At 38.7% G+C, this 22,078-nt stretch overlaps 1 protein-coding gene across 4 annotated transcripts in view; it reads left to right on the top strand.

The window, feature by feature from the left end:
• Positions 1-21,787, top strand: part of DNAJC6 (DnaJ (Hsp40) homolog, subfamily C, member 6) — a 167,446-nt gene extending 145,659 nt beyond the window's left edge. For all 4 annotated transcript variants that reach the window (XM_011940716.1, XM_011940724.1, XM_011940731.1 and 1 more), the window contains 7 exons: positions 1,096-1,230; positions 5,343-5,411; positions 8,280-8,399; positions 12,374-12,637; positions 15,156-15,298; positions 17,750-17,926; positions 19,436-21,787. In XM_011940716.1, coding sequence (XP_011796106.1) covers positions 1,096-1,230; positions 5,343-5,411; positions 8,280-8,399; positions 12,374-12,637; positions 15,156-15,298; positions 17,750-17,926; positions 19,436-19,537 — 1,010 coding nt within the window. In that variant the 3' untranslated portion in view covers positions 19,538-21,787. The remainder of the gene's footprint in view (positions 1-1,095; positions 1,231-5,342; positions 5,412-8,279; positions 8,400-12,373; positions 12,638-15,155; positions 15,299-17,749; positions 17,927-19,435) is intronic.
• The last annotated feature ends 291 nt before the right edge of the window (positions 21,788-22,078 follow it).

Genomic DNA, 22,078 nt, shown 5'->3' with positions numbered 1-22,078 from the left:
CCCCTTGCGCTTCCCAGGTGAGGCGATGCCTCACCCTGCTTCAGCTCTCGCTGGTCGGGCTGCAGCAGCTGACCAGCACCGATTGTCCGGCACTCCCTAGTGAGATGACCCCAGTACCTCAGTTGAAAATGCAGAAATCACCGGTCTTCTGTGTCGCTCGTGCTGGGAGTTGGAAACTGGAGCTGTTCCTATTCGGCCATCTTGCTCCGCACCCCCCTTCCCTACAGTTTTAACTTGCCAAAGTGAAAAAAAGCTCTGTCAGGAAAACAATTTCCAAGATCCAAGATAGCACAGTACTCGATGATTGCATTTTAAGACTATGTACCTGGTGTGACTCTCACGATTTCATTCATCATAGTTTCAGGCAGCTAGTGGCATTCCAGTGCCAGAAGGGGCCTTAGACATCAGTTAATTCTGTGCCTCATGTTATAGACAATGAAACTGAGGCTAGATGTATTGATTGACCTGTCCGAGGATACCCACTGGATTAGTGGCATACCCAGGTCTAGAATGCAAATATTCTATCCCCTCAAGAGGAAGTAGAAAGAACACTAAATCTAGAGTTAAAGACCTGGATTTGAATCACAGGACTAACACTTAACTATCTGTGTAACATTATTGAAAAATCTTTTCAGTTGTAAAATGGGGATAATACTTACATATTAGCATTGTTGCAAAGACTAAATTTTGAGCTCTTGTCTTGTGGTATTGGGCAGTTTTAGCTATTGGAGAGTGCCCCTAGTTTAACATAAATTGATATTTTAACTGTACTAAGTATGGTAAGAAGGGATGAGGCTAGTTAACAAATAAATCCTGCTCTTAAAACCGAGGTAGGATATATGGCTTAATACGTTTTCAGCTAAGACTTCATTGGCATAATGCTCTCCTAACATCTGCTGGGCAGCAGATTAGCCTTGTGTAGCAGCAATGGTATCAACTGTGGTTCATCCAGCAGATAAGTCCAGACTACTCCTTTGTCCACAAAGATAGGAAATTCTTGGAGTCCACTGTTAGCCCTGCATGAAGTGACAATTCTTTGACATTTAGTGAATGAACTCATGGGACAAATAAATATATTTTCCCATTGTTTTCTAGGTGCCACCTTTGACCCATTTGGAGCACCTTCCAAACCGTCAGGTCAGGATTTGCTGGGTTCTTTTCTGAACACATCCAGTGCTTCCAGTGACCCGTTCCTCCAGCCCACGAGAAGTCCTTCACCCACAGTACATGGTAAGGAAATATTTTATATTGTATTCAGTGGAACATAGTTTTCTGCAAGATGTCAGTAAATGCTCATATATAAAAGCACCCTGTGGGTGCTTTTTTTGGTAAAAGATTCCTCACACATCTCTGTTTTTGAAATTAACAACTCACCTTAACATATCAAAAGCTCTGGGCTGTCTTACAGGACAGAAACCTGCTTAAGTTTGTTTAGCTCTGCTTTCCTGTTTGACTACGGTATCCTTTTTGCATTAGAGCTACATGGGTAGAATCATAAATGACCCTTGATTGTAGGACATGTAATTATTTTATGTACCAAAAGAAGGAAAACACTGCCACTATGAAATGACTGGAAGATAATTCTTGGTTAGAGAAATCTTTGAAATGTGGAAAAATATGTCCTAAATCAATAAAATATGTTAGTAGTCCACAAAATTGGTATTCCAAAGAACAAAGTTTGGGATATGATAGCCACTAGTTACGTGTGGCTGTTGATGACTCGAAATGTCGGTGATCTGATTTGAGATGCACTCCAAGTATAAAATATATACCAGATTTCAAAACTTAGTACAAAAAAGGCATGTGAAACATCTCATCAATATTTTTATATTGATCACTTACTAACATAATATTTTGAACATACTGAGTTAAACTATATTATTAAAAATAATTTCAATAGTGTCTTTTTACTTTTTAAAACGTGACTGCTAGGAAATATAAAATCACATATGTGGCCCAAATTATATTTCTATGTTAGAGACTTAGGTTGTATAGAAAGAATAATAATCACATCCATTTATAAATGTGGGTCACTTAGGTAACATTGATTAAAACCGGAGCTTTGCAGTGAGGGACAAATAGCTTTGAGCCAGAGAGTTGTAGCTCATTCCTGGTGGGGAAGTCTAGTGAACATTATTGGCCACAACCTAGAAGGTAATGTATCGTTGAAGGCATCCTGAGCTTGCTTGGAGAATGCAGTCCAGTTATCAGTTGACTTCGGGAAACCATGCCAATACAAAAGGAAGATGACTTTTGCAACACTGGTGAAACTGCAACTTGACTAAAAAAGAGTCCAGGAGCAACTTTCATGGTTCATTTCCAACTAGTCTTGAATCTCAAACTATTTGAAGTGTGTCCACAGGAGATATACAAGGAATTCCCCTCTCACCTATGAGTCATGCTCACTTGAGAGAGTCTCCTGATTGGATGTTGACTGCCTGTAGGAGAAAAGATGCAGGAATGTAGAGTAGAGTTGGTTTTGCTCAGTCATTTAAAATGTTGTCATGTCATTGCTCTGCTCAAAATGCCTCCCCATTTCACTCAGCATGAAAACCAAAGTCCTTGAAATGGCCTGTGTAGGCTCTGCATGCTCTAGCATCCCAGTGCCTGTGACCTCATTTCCTATTCTCCCCCACTTTGCTCTCTGCATTCTAGCTCTACTGGCCTCTTTGCTGTTGCACTGGCTGTTTCCTCTGCCTCATACTCTTCCCCAGGCATCTGCGTGGCTAAGTCCTTCACTTCCTTCGAGTCTTTGCTCAAATGTCCCCTTCTCAATGGAGTCTATTCTGATTCTTCCATTTCAAGTCACAACTCCCGACCCTACTCTACATTCCCCTTTCTGTTTTACCTAGTAACTTCCAGTATACACAGTAATTAACTTATGTGTGACTTTTTTTTTTTTTTTTTTGGTCATCTATCTGTCTCCATTAGAACATGAATTCCACAAAGGCAGGGAATTTTGTTTTGTTCCCTAATACATCCGTAGTGCCTAAAAGAAGTACTGGCGGCCGGGCGCCATGGCTCACGCCTGTAATCCCAGCACTTTGGGAGTCCAAGGCGGGCAAATCACGAGGTCAGGAGATAGTAACCATCCTGGCTAACACGGTGAAACCCTGTCTCTACTAAAAATACAAAAAATTAGCCGGGTGTGGTGGCGGGCGCCTGTAGTCCCAGCTACTCGGGAGGCTGCGGCAGGAGAATGGCATGAACCCGGGAGACGGAGCTTGCAGTGAGCCAAGATCACGCCACTGCACTCCAGCCTGGGCGACAGAGCAAGACTCCATCTCAAAAAAAAAAAAAAAAAAAAAGTAAAAAGAAAAAAGAAGTACTGGCACATGGTAGGTGCTATCTTTCCAATATTAAATATAAAATAAATTAACTCAAGTTTCTTTGATGCACAGTGATAGTGTCTATAAGGCTATACATTTTCCTGATTTTAATACTTTGAAATTATTGTTTTAATAAGAATACTACCCTTTGTGTCCCGTGAACGTGGGTGTTCATACTTGGCAGCTTGGCAGTTTTGGATCTAGTTTTCTGTTTCTGATGAGCTCATTAGAACATGATGTTTATCACCCAGTTTAGGCCAGTTAGCACTCCTTTGTTTTGTGGTTACATTTCTCATTTTGGCCTGTATTGTGCTAGCGAGTGGAAAGAATTTTCTCCTCTCCTTGTTGGGAAAGCAATGATCATTTCACTGTTACTGAATCAATTCACCATCTTCATATAAGATAGAATATAGGTGACACTCAGATGTCTGCTTTGGGAGGTCAGATTGCCCACCTCCAAATCCTCAGGGTACTTCCCCCGGGTTTCTACAAGGCATTGCAAATCTCTTGTGGAAATTAAAAAAAAAATACTACCTTTGGGCTCAACAAATATTTATTGAATTTTTTCCTATTCTGAAGAGAATAATCACTTGGGACATGGTGTTGGAAGAACAAATAAATAATCATAATAAAAGGCAAAATAGAGACTAAAATATTAGGTAATTACCTTTTTTAAAAAGTATATTCCTGTCTCTCTAACAGACCTTAAGTTTCTTGAGGATAGATAATGCATCTTTTAGTCTCTGTCCCCTGGTGTGGTGCCTTGCATGTGGTAGGTAGTCATAAGGGTTTGTGGGTTTGATTAGCAATAAGTTCTGATACCTACTTCTACATCTTAATTGGATGTAAGACTAAGATCAGAGCTTAAAGGAAATCAGATAGAACGTATTAGCAAAACCGTCTAACTTCCACCTCAGTGGAATGGGTTATTGTGTAAAAAGAGAAGGGAGAAATATAAAAGAAAGAATTATTATTGCTGATAATGGCATATCCTTTTTAACTTAATGATGGGAAGGTACTAGATGTCTTGGTTGGTACTAAGTAAACAAAACAAGGACATAAAAGATTTGGAATGCTAATCTTGATGCCTTCTGGTGGTGATGGGGTGTGTGTGTGGTGTGTGTGTGTGTGTGTGTGTGTTTTAAATCCCAGTTGCAATGTCAGTTTAGTATTTGCATTTTAATCCTTAATTTGTGTGGGAAAAACCTAGAGGTGCCTCAGAAAGAAATTCTTCATCATGGCATCCTGTTTCCTATATAGATTTTATAGATGTATAAAAAACTTACTACGCACAGGTATTCCTCTATTACACCTGATTCATTTTAGCCAAGTATTTCTTTTAAATTATATGTTTGGAACTTTGAGGGGGGTCAGAATGATTTATTTTGAAGCTGTAATGAGTTTATTTTGAGTACCATAGACACATCCCTGACAAGCAGCATAGTGATGGTGTATAGCCAGTGCCCAATACATGTTCTGCATGACTCATGATTCTCAATTCATGTCACAGCAGAGGAAAAAACAAAATGTCAGTTTTAAGTGGATTATGCCTCTATACTTGTTAGTGCTTAGCAAAGGTAAACTGAGTTTAAGGTGTTTTCCCCCTCTGTTCTTATTGCACACTGACTCTGTGTTAAGTTTACAGGTGGGACACACACACATAAGGTAGTTCTTTCTTGCCTTCGAGGGACTCACAATCAAACAGAGACAGACACATGCTCAGCTATAACTCAAGGTGTATGGATGTGGAGGTAAAACCAAAGTGAGACAAAGAAGGAGCAGAGACAAATAATATGTAGTTTCCGTCAAGCCTCATGTGAACAACCATAGGTGAAGGTAGAACATATCGAGTGTTGCAGAGTGTGGCAAGAACTCGGAAGCACGAGTGGATTTCTTGGGATCTTGCTGGGGCCGTGCAGGCTTCAGGGATGGATCGGCATTATCCTATGTGAACTCAGAAAAGTGGGTTCTGAGCTCTGTTGTTCTCATTCTTTTTCTTCTCCCCATTTGTAGCTTCCAGTACGCCTGCTGTGAATATTCAGCCAGATGTTTCTGGAGGTTGGGACTGGCATGCTAAACCAGGTAAAGGTCAGCAGGTTATTTTCTGTACACATTTATATAATTGCAAAAGCATAATCCTTACCCAAGATGAAGTGAGTACTCAGAGAGTATTGTGGCCTACCTGTGTAATTTGTGTCACTTTTTCCTGAAGATTCTTACTCTGGAAGAGCTTTTCCCAGTGCACTTGATGACGTGATAGTGCTACTTATCATACACCATTTAACTTTTCTAAGTTTCATTTGCTGGATGTCTGTCTTGACAATAGGATCAGACAGATATAAATATATATCAAACTCTATCACTTAGAAACTCTTGGATTTTTTGGCAAGTCTGAGCTTCAGTTTTCTTATCTGAACAATGGCGATAATAATTTTGGTCCCACACAGTTGTGTAAGTTTAAATGAAAAAAACTTGTATAAGAATTTCTGGTATAGTGTAGATGCTGACAAACGTGAATATTCTTCTTTCTTTACAAAGTACTTATTTCAGGGCAGGACTTTTCTGTGATCAATAAGGTCTCCTCCTCATGACCACTATGGCATTTATGGAGCTGTCTCACGTGACTGCTTCTGACATTGAACAAGTTAAGTGCACGCGTGCACATGTAAACATATACACAATGGGCTTATCACAACAACTTTCTGAAGCAGTTGCTGCTTCCCTTTTTTTTTTTTAATCGTAGCAACCCCCTCCCCACAACATAACATTTACCCTGCCAATAATTTCCAAGTGTACAATGCAGTATTACCAGCTACATGCACTTTGTTGTGCAACAGATCCCCAGAACGAACCCACCTCACCACTGACCCTCTCGCATAACTGAAACTCTACACTCACTAAATAACTCCCTATCTCTGCCTCCGCCAGCCCCTGGCAACCACCCTTCTACATGAGTTTGACTACTTTAGATACCTCCTATAAGTAGAATCATACAGCATTTGACTTTTGTGGCTGGCTTATTTCACTTAGTATAATATCCTCAAGGTTCATCTGTGTTGTAGCATGTGACAGGATTTGCTTCTGTTTTTAATTTTTAAAAAGTTTTTGGCTGGGGCATAATCCCAGCACTTTGGGAGGCTGAGATGGGAGGATCCCTTAAAGCCAGGAGTTCATGACCAGTCTGGGCAACATAGCAAAACCCCATCTCTACAAAAATACAAAAATAGTCAGGTGTGGTGGTGTGTGCCTGTAGTCCCAGCTACTTGGGAGGCTAAGATGGAAGAATTACTTGAGCCCAGGCGGTTGAGGCTGCAGTGAGCCGAGATCACACCACTGCACTCCAGCCTGGGTGACAGAGTGAGAACCCTGTCTCAAAAAAAGATTTTTCTTTAAACTGACAGATAAAATTGTATATATTTGACGTATACAATATGATGTTTTGAAGTACACATACACTGTGATATGGTTTAATGTAGCTAATTAACAAAAGCATTACCTTTACGTGGTTATCATTTTTGTGGTGAGAACATTTAATATCTGTTCTCTTTGAATTTTTCAAGAATGTAGTAGATTATTATTAACTGGAGTCACTATGCTGTACAATGGATCTCTTGACTTATTCTTTCTATCTAGCTGTAATAATATGTCCTTTAACCAATGCCTCCTCATCCCTGCCCTACGTCTAACCACCCCAGCACCTGCTAACCACCATTCTACTCTTTATTTCTATGAGACCAACTTTTTTAGCTTCCATATATGAATGAAAACATACAGTATTTGTCTTTCTGTGCCTGGCTTATTTCATGTAACATAATGCTGTCTAGGTTTATCCATGTCGTCTCAAATGACAGGAATTTCTCCTTTTTATGGCTCAATAGTTTTCCATTGTGTGTATACCACATTTTATTTATCCATTCATCCATTAATGGGTACTTAGGTTGATTCCATATCTTGGCTGTTGTGAATAGTGCTACAATAAGCATGGGAGTGCAGATATCTCTTTGACATACTGATTTGATTTCCTTCGGATGTATACCCAGTAGCAGGATTGATAAGTCATATGGTAGTTCTATTTTTAATATTTTAAGGAACCTCCAAATTGTTTCCCATAATGGCTGTACTAATTTACATTCCCACTAACTGTGTTCTTTTTTCTCTACATCCTTGCCAACAAGTTTTTTGTTTTTGTATAATAGCAATTCTTACAGGAGTGAGGTGATATGTCATTTTGGTTTTGATGTGCATTTATATGATGATTGGTGATGTTAGTATTTTTTATACATCTGTTGGTTTTATACATCTGTTGGTTTTCTTCTGGTTTTCATCTTTATGTTTTCGTCTGGTAATTTCATAGTTTTGGGTCTTGTATTTAAATGTTTAATGGAATTTGAGCTGATTTTTGTATATGGTGAAAAATAAGTCTTTTTACCCTGTTGCCTTCTTATTCTGTTGATTGTTACTTTCCCTGCACAGAAGTTTTTAGCTTGATAATTATCCCCTTTGTTTTTCTTTTGTTGCCTGTGCTGTTGGTTTCATATTATTTCTCTTTTTTAAAACTAATGGTAAAATGGTGAAGCTCAAAGATGTTAAGCAAGATTCCCAAGGTCACTCAGGAATTGGCAAAGCTGGAATCCAGATCCAGACCTAACTTCAAATCCTACAGGAAAGAGTGAAGTCAGGTGAAATGAGGACCTGGAAATAAAACAAACAGTGGATATAATAGTTCACACTTGTGGTTTGGAAACAGCATTTGTCTTTTCTGTGTTCTGTCCTTGTTCAAGGTCACCATTCACCCAGGTCAGGGAAACAGGGTCTAGCAACTTCTTAGACATTTTCAAACCCTGTCCTAATTTGCCTAGGAGACAAATGAACAGTAACTCTGGAATTCTGAATTTCAGAATTCAGCCTCAAACGACTAACTCATTTTCAGTGACCTTATTTCCTTTTCAGGAGGCTTTGGAATGGGAAGCAAGTCAGCTGCCACCAGCCCAACCGGATCCTCGCATGGTACTCCCACCCATCAAAACAAACCCCAGACTCTGGATCCTTTTGCCGACCTTGGGACGCTAGGTACAAACTCAGAAGATCGAGCTACAAATAACATTTATTTATGGCTACAAAGCCTCAAATCTCAGTCTTTGGTGTTATAGCAAGCTGGTATTGTCACCTGGAACCTCAAATAGTGTGTATTCTTAATCTATCCTCTGAAACCTGAGATAGGCTTTTTGAAAAAAGAAAGTGAGAATCAGATATGGGATTCAAAATCATCTTTATTGATTCATTTCTCCAGTGCCTAATTCTGGATGTGTAGTATGAATAAAGTTAGAGCTTTCAGGGGCTCATGGCAGCAGAGTTTGGCTGCGCAAAAGTAATGTGTAGGGAAATGGTATGAGACAGGGCTGGTCAGATGGATTTGTGCCACATGATGCCAACCTTGCAGAACACTTACTGTGATGCTGTGGTGTTACCTGTGAGATCTTCACACCATTCCCCTTCTCTCCATTAACTGTGGTACTCTTTGGTCAATTTGTAAAATTCTATACAGAAAATAGACTCAAGTATTGTATTTCTAGAATATTTTCACCATATGTTAATAGATGTCACAGGGTAAGTGTTTTGAGAGCAAGTGAGATTGGGAAACACTGGTTTCAGTGGATTTTGATTACCACTAAGAGGGTCACAGGGTCCAGAGTTCTCAAACTGATTTCATCAAGGATCCTGTTTTCAAGGAGGGGTTCATTGGAGTACTGTGTTCTGAAACATCTTCTTCCTCCTTTTTCCTTCCTCCTCTAGGGCAGTGCAGATTTGTTAAATAAGGATGGGGTAGCCCTGACACAAAGGTTTATCTTGGCCATATTGATAGTCCCTGATCTCAGGAAGCCCTCCTGAGGCATTTAGAGCCAGATGGAGGGAATGTGAGCCTGGCTACCATTGTTGTCTGTAACTTGTGTCAGCATCTGTATCTTCCATTCTGTACTATTTAGGTGTTTTTCCCCTCTAAGAACTCTCAAAATTCTTTTATGCAGATATTTTCTTCTCCACCTTTCTTTGTATCTTACAGAAAATTTCAAATTTTAAAGTAATATTACTACATCAGATGAAATTTTACTTTAATAAAATCTCATTTATTATTGATTTTTAATGCATTTATTCATCCAACAAATATTTATGAAAGTGCCTTCTAGGTGCTAGGACTGTTTTGGTAAAAAAAAAATAGCAAAAAAAAAGACAAAACTCCTGCCTTAATAAAACTTACATTACAGAAGGGGAATCAAATCATAAATTAACAAATATATAATATAATGTCAAATAATGAAAATGATAAAAATAACAGTTAATAGTTATTGGGGCCTTACTATGTGCCAGACACTACTTGAAGTGCTTCACATATATCATTTCATTTAATCTTCATAATCTTTTGAAGTAGTGACTGTTATAATCCTCATTTTACAGACGAGGAAACGGGGACACAACAGATTAAGTAACATGCACAAATCACAAGCTTTCAACACCAAGAAGTCTAGCTCTGGAGCTTGCACTCATAAAAGGTTTAGAGGTTGATGTAGCTGAGTGTGGGAAGGGGTATCAGTTCATTTCATCCAGTCAATGATTTTCTACCCTTGAACATTAATTCCCTCATTTCACAAGTATTTTTGAGTACTTACTACGTGGTAGGCATTCAGGATGTAATAAAGAATCAAAGCAGATGATATTCCTGTTCTTTGAAACTTACACTACGGTGGGAGGAAGAAACTTTAATTGAATGTAAAATATCCACTACTCTAGGGGCTACACAAGATGGAGCATTTTTTAAAAAGCTCCCCAGGTACTTCTAATGCACAATCAAAGTTGAGAACCACTGCTGTAGCTTTTAATGAGGATTGCAGTGGTCTCTGGATTTAGCTACCACTTTGTTTTTCTGTCAGTTATCTGCTTCAATTGCATTAACAATTAGACTTGCTGAGCACAGGGAGAAAATATTCTAGAAGGGTAGACATCAGAGAGTCCTGCAATGTTGATGAGCCCCATGAGTGCGGGGTCAGCGTCTGCTTTTTCACCACTGTATCTGCAGCCTGGCATCTAGAGGATGCTCAACAGTGTTTCCTAAATGAATGAATAACTGACAGTATGGTAGGCATATGGCAAGGTTTTCTTAGTTCTTTAGGCTTTTCCATATTTACCAAATTTTAAAATAAAAAACATATATGTTCAGAACAAAGTAAGCTTCCTTAAATATAAAATGAAACCCCAGTATAGAATGAATACCAAGTCTTAAGTGTATGTTCCTGTGCTCTTGGCAGGAAGGCTCTGGGACATAGGAAGAGGGACTTCATACTCCTAGTTATGGAATGAGTGGGGCAGTGCCAACTTTGAAGACAAGCCCTGTCATTACATTTTCCTATCACCAAGTGTTTATTGAGCCCTAAAGATATACTAGGCATGGGCTTATTAGCATATGAGCTTACATTATTTTATAATATATAACATCTCTTTGTTTGCTTAATTGTGGAATACTTTCATATAGTTGTGTCTTTACAGTATACCTGTGATATAGACATAGTTTTGATTAAACAGATGAAGAAACTGAGGCTCAAAGGGGTGCGATTTTTTTTTACCCAGCTTTAGAAGAGAGATATAGAAAGATTCTCTGTGTCCTGTTTTCAGCTACATTCTTAGTGCCCAGCATAGTACATGACACTTGGTAATGCTCACCAAATAGGGGTGAATTAGTGTATGTATGTGTGAATGAATGAAGAACAAATGCAAGAATGAATGATAGAGCTGAGACTCAAACTCAGATTGACGGTAAGTCCAGTGATCATGATACATTTCCAGTAGGGAAGGAAAGTGGAGTCCCAGGATCAGAATAGGGAAAGTATCTATAGAAAGAAGAGATAGTAAGGGATGAGTTATAGTGAAAGGCTCAGCAATTAGGAGAGGAATTAAGGATTACTGAGTGCAGTAAACGAACATGACATTTGGAGGTAGGATGTACGTAGTCTAATCCCAGCTCCATTAATTAGCCGTGTGATCATGAGCGTATCAGGAAACCTCTCTGAGCCTTAATTTCCTTATCTTTAAAGTGGGGCCAGTGATTCTACTTACCTCCTAAGAGTGTTGTGTAGATCTGACACATTTTCTTAACTCTAAAGAGCTACATAAATATTAGTTATTTTATTGTTGTTCCTTTAGACTATTACATGAAAGGGTCTTTAGGGATCATCACATTTCAGTTTCTCATTTTACCTCTTTAAATGCAAGTTACAGCTGGTTTTCATATTTTGGACATAACCCAGCTTTTATGCAGTGAGTGCTTAAAAGTTTGGAGATTATGCAATCACGATTCTACTTAAATTCCTGGCACAAAATAACATCATTTTTAAAGCTTGAATAAGATCCTTTGTCCTGTTTAAAGTTATCAGAATGTTGACTGTTTTTGTTTTCCTTGAATGAAATGCAAGTAGTATGAAATTAAAACCTACTTGTGACATTTCAAAACATCTTTATTTACTCTTGGGCACTAACCATGCTTTATAACAAAAAGTGATTAATCCTAATAATTGAAGTTTAAGTAGCACCTTAATGAGTGGACTTACTCTGTTTTATTCCCCATTCTTGTCATTTAGTAGTTTTTAAAAACATTTTATTCTAGTGAAAAAGTAGAATCTGCTTAGAAGATGGAAGGGTAGGGAAGGATGGCACAGTGGGAAGAGCCAGGGTTCTTTTGACTTGGAGGCAAAGATCCAGAATCAAGTGTCAGCTCAGCCACTTGCTGTGTGCCTCTGAGAAAATCACTTAACTGCTCTGACCTGCAGTTTGTTCATCTGAAGGAAAAATGAGGCCATTAAAACATACCTAAAAGTGTTGTTGTGGGGATTAAGGAAATAATATGTATGCCTGCAATTCCTTTATCTATATTAGGAAGATTACTTATGCTATCAGTCAAGGGAATGGCTACTAAAGCCACTGCAAACAATATCTGAAGACACAAGAGTTAGAGGCCACTCAATATAGTTTTACCTTCTTTATCTCTTTTTCTTTAGGTAGTTCTTCATTTGCCAGCAAACCCACCACACCAACTGGATTGGGTGGAGGATTCCCACCTCTCAGCTCGCCACAGAAGGCATCTCCCCAGCCTATGGGTGGCGGGTGGCAGCAGGGAGGTGCCTACAACTGGCAGCAGCCACAGCCTAAGCCTCAGCCCAGCATGCCCCACTCCTCTCCCCAGAACCGACCCAACTACAATGTGAGCTTCTCGGCCATGCCTGGGGGCCAGAACGAACGTGGGAAAGGATCAAGTAATTTGGGTAAGGATGATGGTATGGGGCCTAGCTATAGGGCAGCCTGTCTGTGTTGTCACACTGCCTGAATGTGTATGTCTGAAGGTGACAGTAGTTTCTGGGTAGTTTCAATTCAGTAGTTTCTGAGGAAATCTTATAGTTGTAGAGACACAACATGATCCCTACCCCCCATGCTGTACCTGGAGCCTCCTGGGTTGACTATGCTTCTAACTTTTAAACCATTTTGTGACTGTGGGCTCACTTGTCCATTTCTCTCCACACTGAAACCACATGGAGGGCAGGGACTGTGTCTTAGTTGCCATGGTATCATTAGCACCTAGCATAATGCTTGGCATAGGGTAGGCACTAAATGAATGTTGAAGGGATGTGAGTGGAGAGGTGGATGGATCTTAAAGCTGTTATTCCTTTGCAAGAGGAGGTAGAAGAAAAAGTTGGGGAATCTTTCAAGCACATTGGTTATACTTGCTCTTTGGTCCCAATTAGAGGACTGTATGTGTCTTGGAACACTTGGTCTTTCTTATGCTCTGTTTGGTGGATTCCTGAGATCAGTGGGGTATAATGGTGCCAACACCTGAGGCTGGAGGATACCCTGGATAGGATCTTGACAATGAGTGAAAAGTAATATTTTTGCATAGGAGGGATGGTTAGATTTGAGTTTATTAAAAGCCTATTTTGGTACATTTTATATTTCAGTTGATTTTGTCAGACTCTGCAATGAAGTACATAGGAACATGGTGAGGGAACAGGACTTTCTCTCTATGGAACATGGAAAGGCAATTCTTCTGCTCTTCCTAGTAGCTGTAGCTAACATTTATTGAGTCCTTACTGTATGCCAGGTGCTATCCTAAGCATTTTTCATGTACAGTCATCTCCCTTTATTTGTGGTTTTATCCTTTGCAGTTTCAGTTACCTGAGGTCAACTGCAGTCTGAAAATATTAAATGAAAAATTCCAGGAGTAAGCAATTCATTCATTTTAAATTGTGTACTTTTATGAGCAGCGTGATGAAACCTCACACCATCTTACTCCATCTTGTCTAGGATGTGAAGCATCCCTCTGTCCAGCACATCTATGTTGTGTTCTCTACCCACCCATTAGTCACTTAGTAGCCATCTCGGTTATCAGATCAAAGAAAGTACTGTGTATATAGGGTCCGGTACTATCTGTGGTTTTAGGTGTCCACTGCGGGCCTTGGAACATACCCCCTGTGAATAAGTCGGGGGACTCCCATATTATTTCTTATAATCTTCAAAACCAACCACATATCATAGGTGGGGAACCTGTGACACAGATCAATGAAGTAATTTCCTAAGTTGATACAGCTTATAAGTGACAGAGTCAGGATTTGAACCCTGGCAGTTTGGCTCCAGAACCCCTGCCCTTTATTGCTACATTCTATTGGCTAGAACACAAGTGCTTCTCACAACACCAACATGTTAGGAATTCAGTTGTTGGGGGTATGTAACATCATGTTTGTTCTTGACTACCAGGGATATTTCCTGGACAGTTCCATAGAGTCATGTCAATTCCCTTCCATTTTTGAGTAGATAGATGTGGGGTGAGTGATTTCAATCAGCAAATACTTATGGAGCATCTTCAGTGTAGAAAACATTGAGGATGCAGCAGTAAACAAGAAACAAACTCCCTAGTTTCAGAGCACTTACATTTCAGTGTGTGCAAGTGCAGGTGTGTGTATATCTTACAGCGTAGAGATAGCAAATGGTTTTCAACTCAACCAACTGATTTTGGTTGATTTGAATAGACTGTATGGACTGATATTTTGGTTCTATTTTGTTTTAACACTCATTTAGATAGCCAGGCACTGTTCTAAGCATTTTAAATGTTAACTAATTCATTTTCACAACAACTCCATAAGGTAAGTAATATTCCTAACACCATCCTCATTTTATGGATGAGGAAATTGAGGAATAGAGATAGTAAGTAACTTGCCTGGATCACATCACTATTAAGTGGCAGAGTTAGAATTCAAACCTGGAGAGTTGGGGTCCAAATTCTTTGTTCCTAGCCACCATGCTTGGCTGCCTGTCCAACCAAATTGAGAAAGATTATGAGGCTACAACAGACTTGGAGAGAAAGAGCAAAGTGACTGACTAAAATATCAACAGAATAGGGGCAGGAAAGTGGTAGCATGCATGGATTTCAACTACCAAAACCCAGATCCCAGTGCCAACACTGATATGAGTTAGTTATAATCTGGAGGGATAATGAGTCTCCTCATCTAAAGAGAAGGTACAGTGGAGATGGAATTTGATTTGGCTTCATGAACCAACCTCCAGTTTTAACCTTGCCACATATATGTTATATGATTCTGGACAGATTCATTTTCATCATCTGTAAAATGGATGCAAGAGTCTCTTACCCTACTCACAGGGTAAGCAAGCATGAGGGTTAAGGGACTGAATGCATATTAAAAACACCTTGAAGACCCCAGATGCTGTGAGATAATGATACAGCATTATGTTTAAGAATGAAAATTATAATGATTTTCAAACATTATATTGCAGAAGGGAAACAAAAAGCAGCTGATTTTGAAGACCTACTCTCTGGTCAAGGTTTCAATGCTCACAAAGACAAAAAGGGTCCTCGGACAATAGCTGAGATGAGAAAGGAGGAAATGGCTAAAGAAATGGATCCTGAGAAATTAAAGGTGAGTGAGGCCCCTGACACAGCTTGATTATCCTGTATGACAAAGTCATGTGATAAAGTCATGTGTATGGAGCTATCAGCACAAGACTAACCTATTGTCTTAGTCCATTCAGGCTGCTATAACAAAATATGATAAATGGGGTGGCTTATAAACAACAGGATTTTTTTTTTCTCATAGTTATGAAGGCTGGGAGTCTAAGATCAAGGTGCCAGCCATTTTGGTGTCTGGTGAGGGCCATCTTCCTTGTTCATGGATGGTGGTCTTTTCTCTGTGTCCTCACAGGCAGAAGAAAGAGGTCTTGCTCAGGCCTCTTTCATAAGGGCACTAATCCCATTTATAAGAAATGTGTCTCATGAACTAATCACCTCCCAATAGGAAGCCCTAACCTCCTAATATCATCACCTCAGGAATTCGAATTTCAGTATAGGAATTTTGGGGGGACACATACATTCGGACCATATCACCTATAGAAGGCGTGGTATTAGATTTCTGGTGGCCACTCTATTTGGTCTTTGCAGTTGTGATTTGAGTACAGCTGTTCCCTTTAATAGCAAAGTAGCTTTGAGGAGGTTGCACACACTGTTTAATTTCTTTAATAAAATAAATGTTATTCCATGGTATGGCAATATAGATTTCTTTTGTTTGCCTGTTCAGATGAGCAGTTGGCACTTTTTAAGAGGTGATTTTGTATTCAGATGGCATTCACATTCTAAAGATGAGTCATTAAAATTTGCTGGTAAGAAGAATGCATTATTTATGTTTTCTGTTTCTGCCTTGAGAGCTTTTTTATTAAACCAGATTGACTGAAGCCCCCAGGATCTTTTTTCTACTGATAGAGAAATATTTACGTATCTGAGACTTAGCAATTCCTGCAACATTAGACCTGGAGGTTTGGAAGGTAGAGGAGGGAAAGGCTGAGGGAAGTATGGCTCCCGTCTTCCCCATTGTCTCTCTCTACTTTTAACCCAAGCAGTTCTACTTTTATCTCTTTTTGATTCTGGTGGTCTAGGTAAAATTAGATTTGAGGATTTTCCTTAAATCAAATCAACATACTTTTTTCCTCAAATCAACATACAGTTTTAGTATGTTTCAGCATTGTTTTTTTTTTTTTTTAAGTTTGCAAATCAGCAAATCTAACCCCTTTGTTTCACAGCTGAAGAAAAATCACATAACTTCACAGATGAAGATGTTGTATGGACAGGTGGATGCAGATTAGCTGGGAAATAGAGGGTGGTTATGTTGATGAGTGGTATGAGGTCTGGAAGAGTTTGTAAAGATCAAGAGAATTGTAATGTTCTTCACAGATGGAGAGGTTGAGTTCCTATGTGACAAAATACTAACTATGCTGACACTATAACAAACTGAAAGAGGAGGATGTAATCTGTCTTTGTATTAAGGCATCTGCGAACGGCAAGTCAATCTTAACACATTCTGAAAACATATACCACTGTTCTGTATAATTTCCTGACAGATTTGTTGCAGATGTATATAATATACATCTAATATAACTTAGATTCTTTGATACATTTTTTAGTACAATGTAGGATCTTTCATTTGTATGTTTTTCACTCCACCCAATGTCACAGAAGCTTAATATTTCTTCCAAAAACTTTGTGCTTCATCTCAAAAACCTTTGTTCATTAGGCAAACTCGGACAGTTTCCTATAAAAAAAAAGCTGTTTATTTCACTTAAGCCATGTTTGATTATTTAATTGGTACAGGGTATGTAATTGTTTGGGAGAGTAGCTGTCATTAACGTGACTGAACCATTCATCCAGCAACACTCACTTAGCCGAAATCCTGTTAGGTATTCAATGCTGATACAGTTTTATGATCCCTCTGACTTAATCACCTCATTTGTTCAAACTGTGAATGTTCATAGTTCAAATAAATGACTAAATGGATCAATTAATGTAACAAGCCTTTTTGAGCTCTTCTGCACCAGGTTTATTATTTGGTTCTGAGATACAGTGATATATAAGAAATAATACTTTTCCTCAAACAGTTCTGCCTAATGGAAGGGAAAGACAAACACACAGTTACAATAAAGTATGGCACATATTATGGTAAAAACATGTTTAAGGTAGAGTAGCCCAGAGAAGTTTGGCCCTTTTTTAATGGTTACTTATTGAGTGCAGTATCTACCTTCATGGAGTTTGTGTTGAGTGTAACTCTGAGGGTAGGGATGGGAGAGAAAGGAAATCAAACTTGCAAAGTCTAACAGTGTGAAATTTCTCGGCAGGCTTTTGAAGGGTGAGAGAGTTAACCAGGAAGACAAGGTAGGAGGTTAAGGAGGAGAAGCATTTCAGGTGGAGGAAATAGCCTGGATTATACAGGTTGCCCTAAGTATTTTGATGTTGCTGGAGCAGAAGGGGTTTCTAGAGTCCTAGTGGAAACCTTCTGAAGTAGTAATTAAGCATTTGAATTTCTTAATTCTTTTCGTGTTTACAGATTCTGGAATGGATTGAAGGTAAAGAAAGAAATATCAGAGCCCTTCTCTCCACGATGCATACTGTGCTGTGGGCTGGGGAGACCAAGTGGAAACCAGTTGGCATGGCAGACCTGGTAACACCAGAGCAGGTGAAGAAGGTGTACAGGAAGGCTGTCCTGGTGGTGCACCCAGATAAAGTGGGTATAACCTGCCCTGTTGTGTAACTTGTCAGGTCCTTGCTTCATTATCTTATGAGTATGTGTTTTACTTTAAATGTGCTGGTTGATATGACCTATTTTTAATAAAATTAAGTCTATGGGCTAAAATCAGATATTTAAACAAATAGTTATATTTTTTGAAATGAGAAAGAAGATATCAAACTATATATTACAGGGGATTATTTAGAGAGAGTAAGATTTACCCAAGGATTAATTTTTAGGGCTCAAAAGTAAATTGTGGCTGAGTACGGTGGCGTATGCCTGTAATCCCAGCACTTTGGGAGGCCGGGGTAGGCAAATTGCTTGAGCCCTCAAGTTTGAGACCAGCGTGGGCAACATGAAAAAACCCCATCCCTACAAAAAAAAAATACAAAAATTAGCTGGTGTGGCGGCATGAGCCTGTATGTAGTCTCAGCCACTCGGGAAGCTGAGGTAGGAGGATCACTTGCGCCTAGGTGATCAAGGCTGCAGTGAGCTGAGATCACTCCACTGTACTCCAGCCTGGGCAACAGAATGAGACCCCATCTCCAGAAAAAGAAAAGAAAAGAAAAAGTAAATTGTGTCCTGACTTACAATAGTAAGGACAGGCTAAGAGCTGGACCGAAGAAAACTTCTTTCCTTTAGAGATAAAACAGTATGGTTAGCTAGGACAGCAATGGAAAAGCTTTAGAATGTAGTTGGTAAAATTTGTGAGAATCAATAAAATATTCAAAATGGAATTAAATTTGCCACTGTCTTGATTATCACTATATTGATTATGTCAGTTTATGTCTTCATTGAAGTATATATACATCTAAGGGTCTACCTTGTCAGAAACTTCAACTAACTCATGGCCAAATGAAATCATCGTATAATACATAGAAACATTCAGAAAGAAGTGAGTCATCTTGCTGTCACATAGACTATACTGGTCATATGACATGAAGCTATGATCGAAGTGCCACTTGGGAACACAGGCTTGAATTTGATGCATTTGATTTTCATCTCTCTACATTTTTTTTGTACTAGTCTGGAAAGAAGAATTAATGAGAAGCAATGGTAGTGCTTGAATTTTGATGAATCAAAAGAGAAGGAGAAACAAGAGCCCAGAAAAATCCACAAACTGTATGCCCATTATGACTCTCAAAGAACCTTTTAGAAACGGGAAAATGGGAGTTAAAAACAGTCAGTGGAGATGGGCTGTCAAGAACCTTTGTCATTTGGCAGATGCTTCTGGAGAACAGAGATACATCTTTTGCTGCCCGATAAGCTCTCTGTTGTCAGCTTCTTGACGGATTACTACTACCCTTGTGCATTTCTAGGGGGAGGGCATTATGGGGAGGTTATAGTAATTTGGGTCAGATATAGTAGATTAGGCTGAAAAGTAGAAATTGGCCAAATAGAAAAACATTTCAATTACTTAGAGTCCATATATTGGCAGTGAAAAATTAAATTATCAATAACATTTTGGTCTGTGGTATCTAATGTGTGTTTTTGTTTTCTCTGCAGGCTACTGGGCAACCCTATGAGCAATACGCAAAGATGATTTTCATGGAGCTCAATGATGCCTGGTCTGAATTTGAAAACCAAGGCCAAAAGCCCTTATATTAATTCAGGAGCTTTTCCATCCCTGCTGCAGACCTGTGCTAATGCTTAGTGTGTGTCACAATTCTGAGGTTTTTGCAGATGAACCAAAAACTCCAGTAACATGTTTTCAGTACTAAACCATTAAGTTACTCATGAATTAATTTCTCATCGATAAGGAATGTGGATATTTGGTTTTTCAAAGTTCCCACCATAAAAGATCCAAAGCATGAGAGGAACTTCTAGTCAGATGACCTTGCGGAACCACTGCATTCCTCCCTGCCCTGTGGGGAGCCCACTCAGCATTCTACCTGGGGAAATGGAAAACAGAGGCCACCACCCATGAAGGCATAACACCCATCACATTGTCTGAGAATAGGATTAATGAGCAACAGTTATGATAATAGAGTTATATGATGGTTTAATGGTTCCTAGATTTTTCTTGGAAAGATATAATTTGAGCAGTGGCTTTATGCAGACTCAAAGAACAAGACCAAGTATTTTTTTTTAAGTAAAAATTTACTAAGGCCTTTAGCATAATACTGTAAATGTCTTTTGGTCAAGAGGACTAACAAATATAAAGGAACTTGAATTGTGGGGAGTGATAATAGTCCAGTGATTAAACTACAGTCCAGTGATTACCACCAACTTTCTGACTAAGCTAAAAATGAATGAAAATGCTGGCTAAAGAAAATAGGGACTCTGAAGATGCCGACATCTTTATTCCTGGTTGGGAAAGTGGGCTGCTACCCTTCTTTCCCTTTAGAAAACTGTGATTAATTAAATAAAAAGTCTTACTACTATAACAACTCTAAACCTGGTTTAAATGAAACATCTAGTTTTGCTGTAAGGCTTAATGCTCTTCTTTTGTTTAGCCAAGAAAACATTCTTAGCTGGAAACAGGTGGTAAAGTAGTTTGGCCTGTTCACAATTTATCAGGGCCAATATCTAGTATGGACTCAGTGTTCTCTAGGTTTGTGAGCGGTTGTGGTAAGAGAATAGAAGGCAACACTGAATAGGAGTTATGAGAATGGCACGATCACAGTGAGAGAGCTGCACTCACCTGCAGACCCAGTCAGATGGCTTGTCAGTATCTGCTCTGAGGAACCAGGTCCCACCTCCCGACAAGGCAAATCTAGACTCATTGGATTATTACAGTGGACTTTATTGTTTTAAAAGTAGTTGGGGATCCACAGGAACAACATTCATACAGGGACATTTGTGAAAGCAAAGCAAGAATGAAAGCTTTCCAGATCTTAGACTGGCTGGATTAGATCAGTGTGTTGGCTGGTTCTCATTTTAAGGGGTAAGCAGTGTGCTGTTCTGTGACTTTAGTAGATCTCTTTTGTGTGCACATATACAATGTGCATTATACATACATACATATATGCGCAAAGCAGATGGGCAAAAAGATTTTCATGCTAATCTTCAAAGGTTCATGCTCAATGTTGTGAAAAGCTTTTAAAAGTTGTTTTGAAAAGACAATCATTTTTTGTTTTTGTTTTAATTTTCTCGTGGCAAGCTATACCGGAAAAGCGGCATGTCAAAAATACTTTAGGTTCTGCATAGATCTCTTTCTCTCTCTCTTTTTTTTTTCGTGTTTGTTTGTTAAAGTTCATTATTTATTTTACCTTTTACTGACAATGTGAAACTCAAAGAAAATGTTCTCTTTTTAAATATACAGTCATAAACTGTTCAAGGTAACCATAACAAACTAGATGTTATTTATTAACGTATTATAAAATAATGTTTGATCCAGTATGTGCTTGTCTTATTTAAAATTGGAATGTGAGACATGTTGCTGTGACCTGTTTTTTTTCCTCATTCACATTTGTAGATATTGTGTGAACTACAGTATATAATAACAATTAAAAGGATATTCTGTGGATGTCACATATTTTGAAATGATAGAACTACATTAGCTTTATATCATGTTTGGATAATTCGTCAATGTTCACAGTTTAAAACATCATTAAACATTATGTAATTAGCAATGAGAAAGAATCTTACTTAACTTAAATTTGGGGATTTCCCCCCACATCTCTTTTCCGGATACATTATAATTCTGGAACCCTATTTATCTCAAAACTCTTAATATATGCAGACCAACAGGTTTTTGCATTCCTTTTAAATAGCTGGTTGTGACAAAGCTTGTTGTTGATCAGATTCACTGTTTCATCATACTTATTGTAATATATTTTTTGTTTTGTAAATATGTTACAACAAAATGTGATTGGTCTAAAATATTTGTAATGTATATTAAAAGGTTCAAAAATATTTGTGGAAATCCAAGTTATTTGGGTACTTGTAGGAATACAATGATGAGCTTGAATGCCACCTTCTGACATGATGTACTTTTAAGGAAAGTTATGAGGAGAAAATACGAAAAGCATGCACCAAAATGTCATCTGACAGGATTTCTGGATTTATACTTAATCCCTCCTGCCCCAGCACACACACACACACACACACACACACACACACACACACACACACACACACACGATTTTGATTATGCTACACGATATATGTTTCAAAAAGAAATAGCATAGAAATCCTGGTCTCCTA

Source organism: Colobus angolensis, unplaced genomic scaffold, assembly GCF_000951035.1.
Source record: "Colobus angolensis palliatus isolate OR3802 unplaced genomic scaffold, Cang.pa_1.0 Scaffold102, whole genome shotgun sequence".
NCBI classification, from domain to species: domain Eukaryota; kingdom Metazoa; phylum Chordata; class Mammalia; order Primates; family Cercopithecidae; genus Colobus; species Colobus angolensis.
Note: the sequence above shows the minus strand (reverse complement) of the source record. Positions and strands in the feature narration are given on the sequence as shown.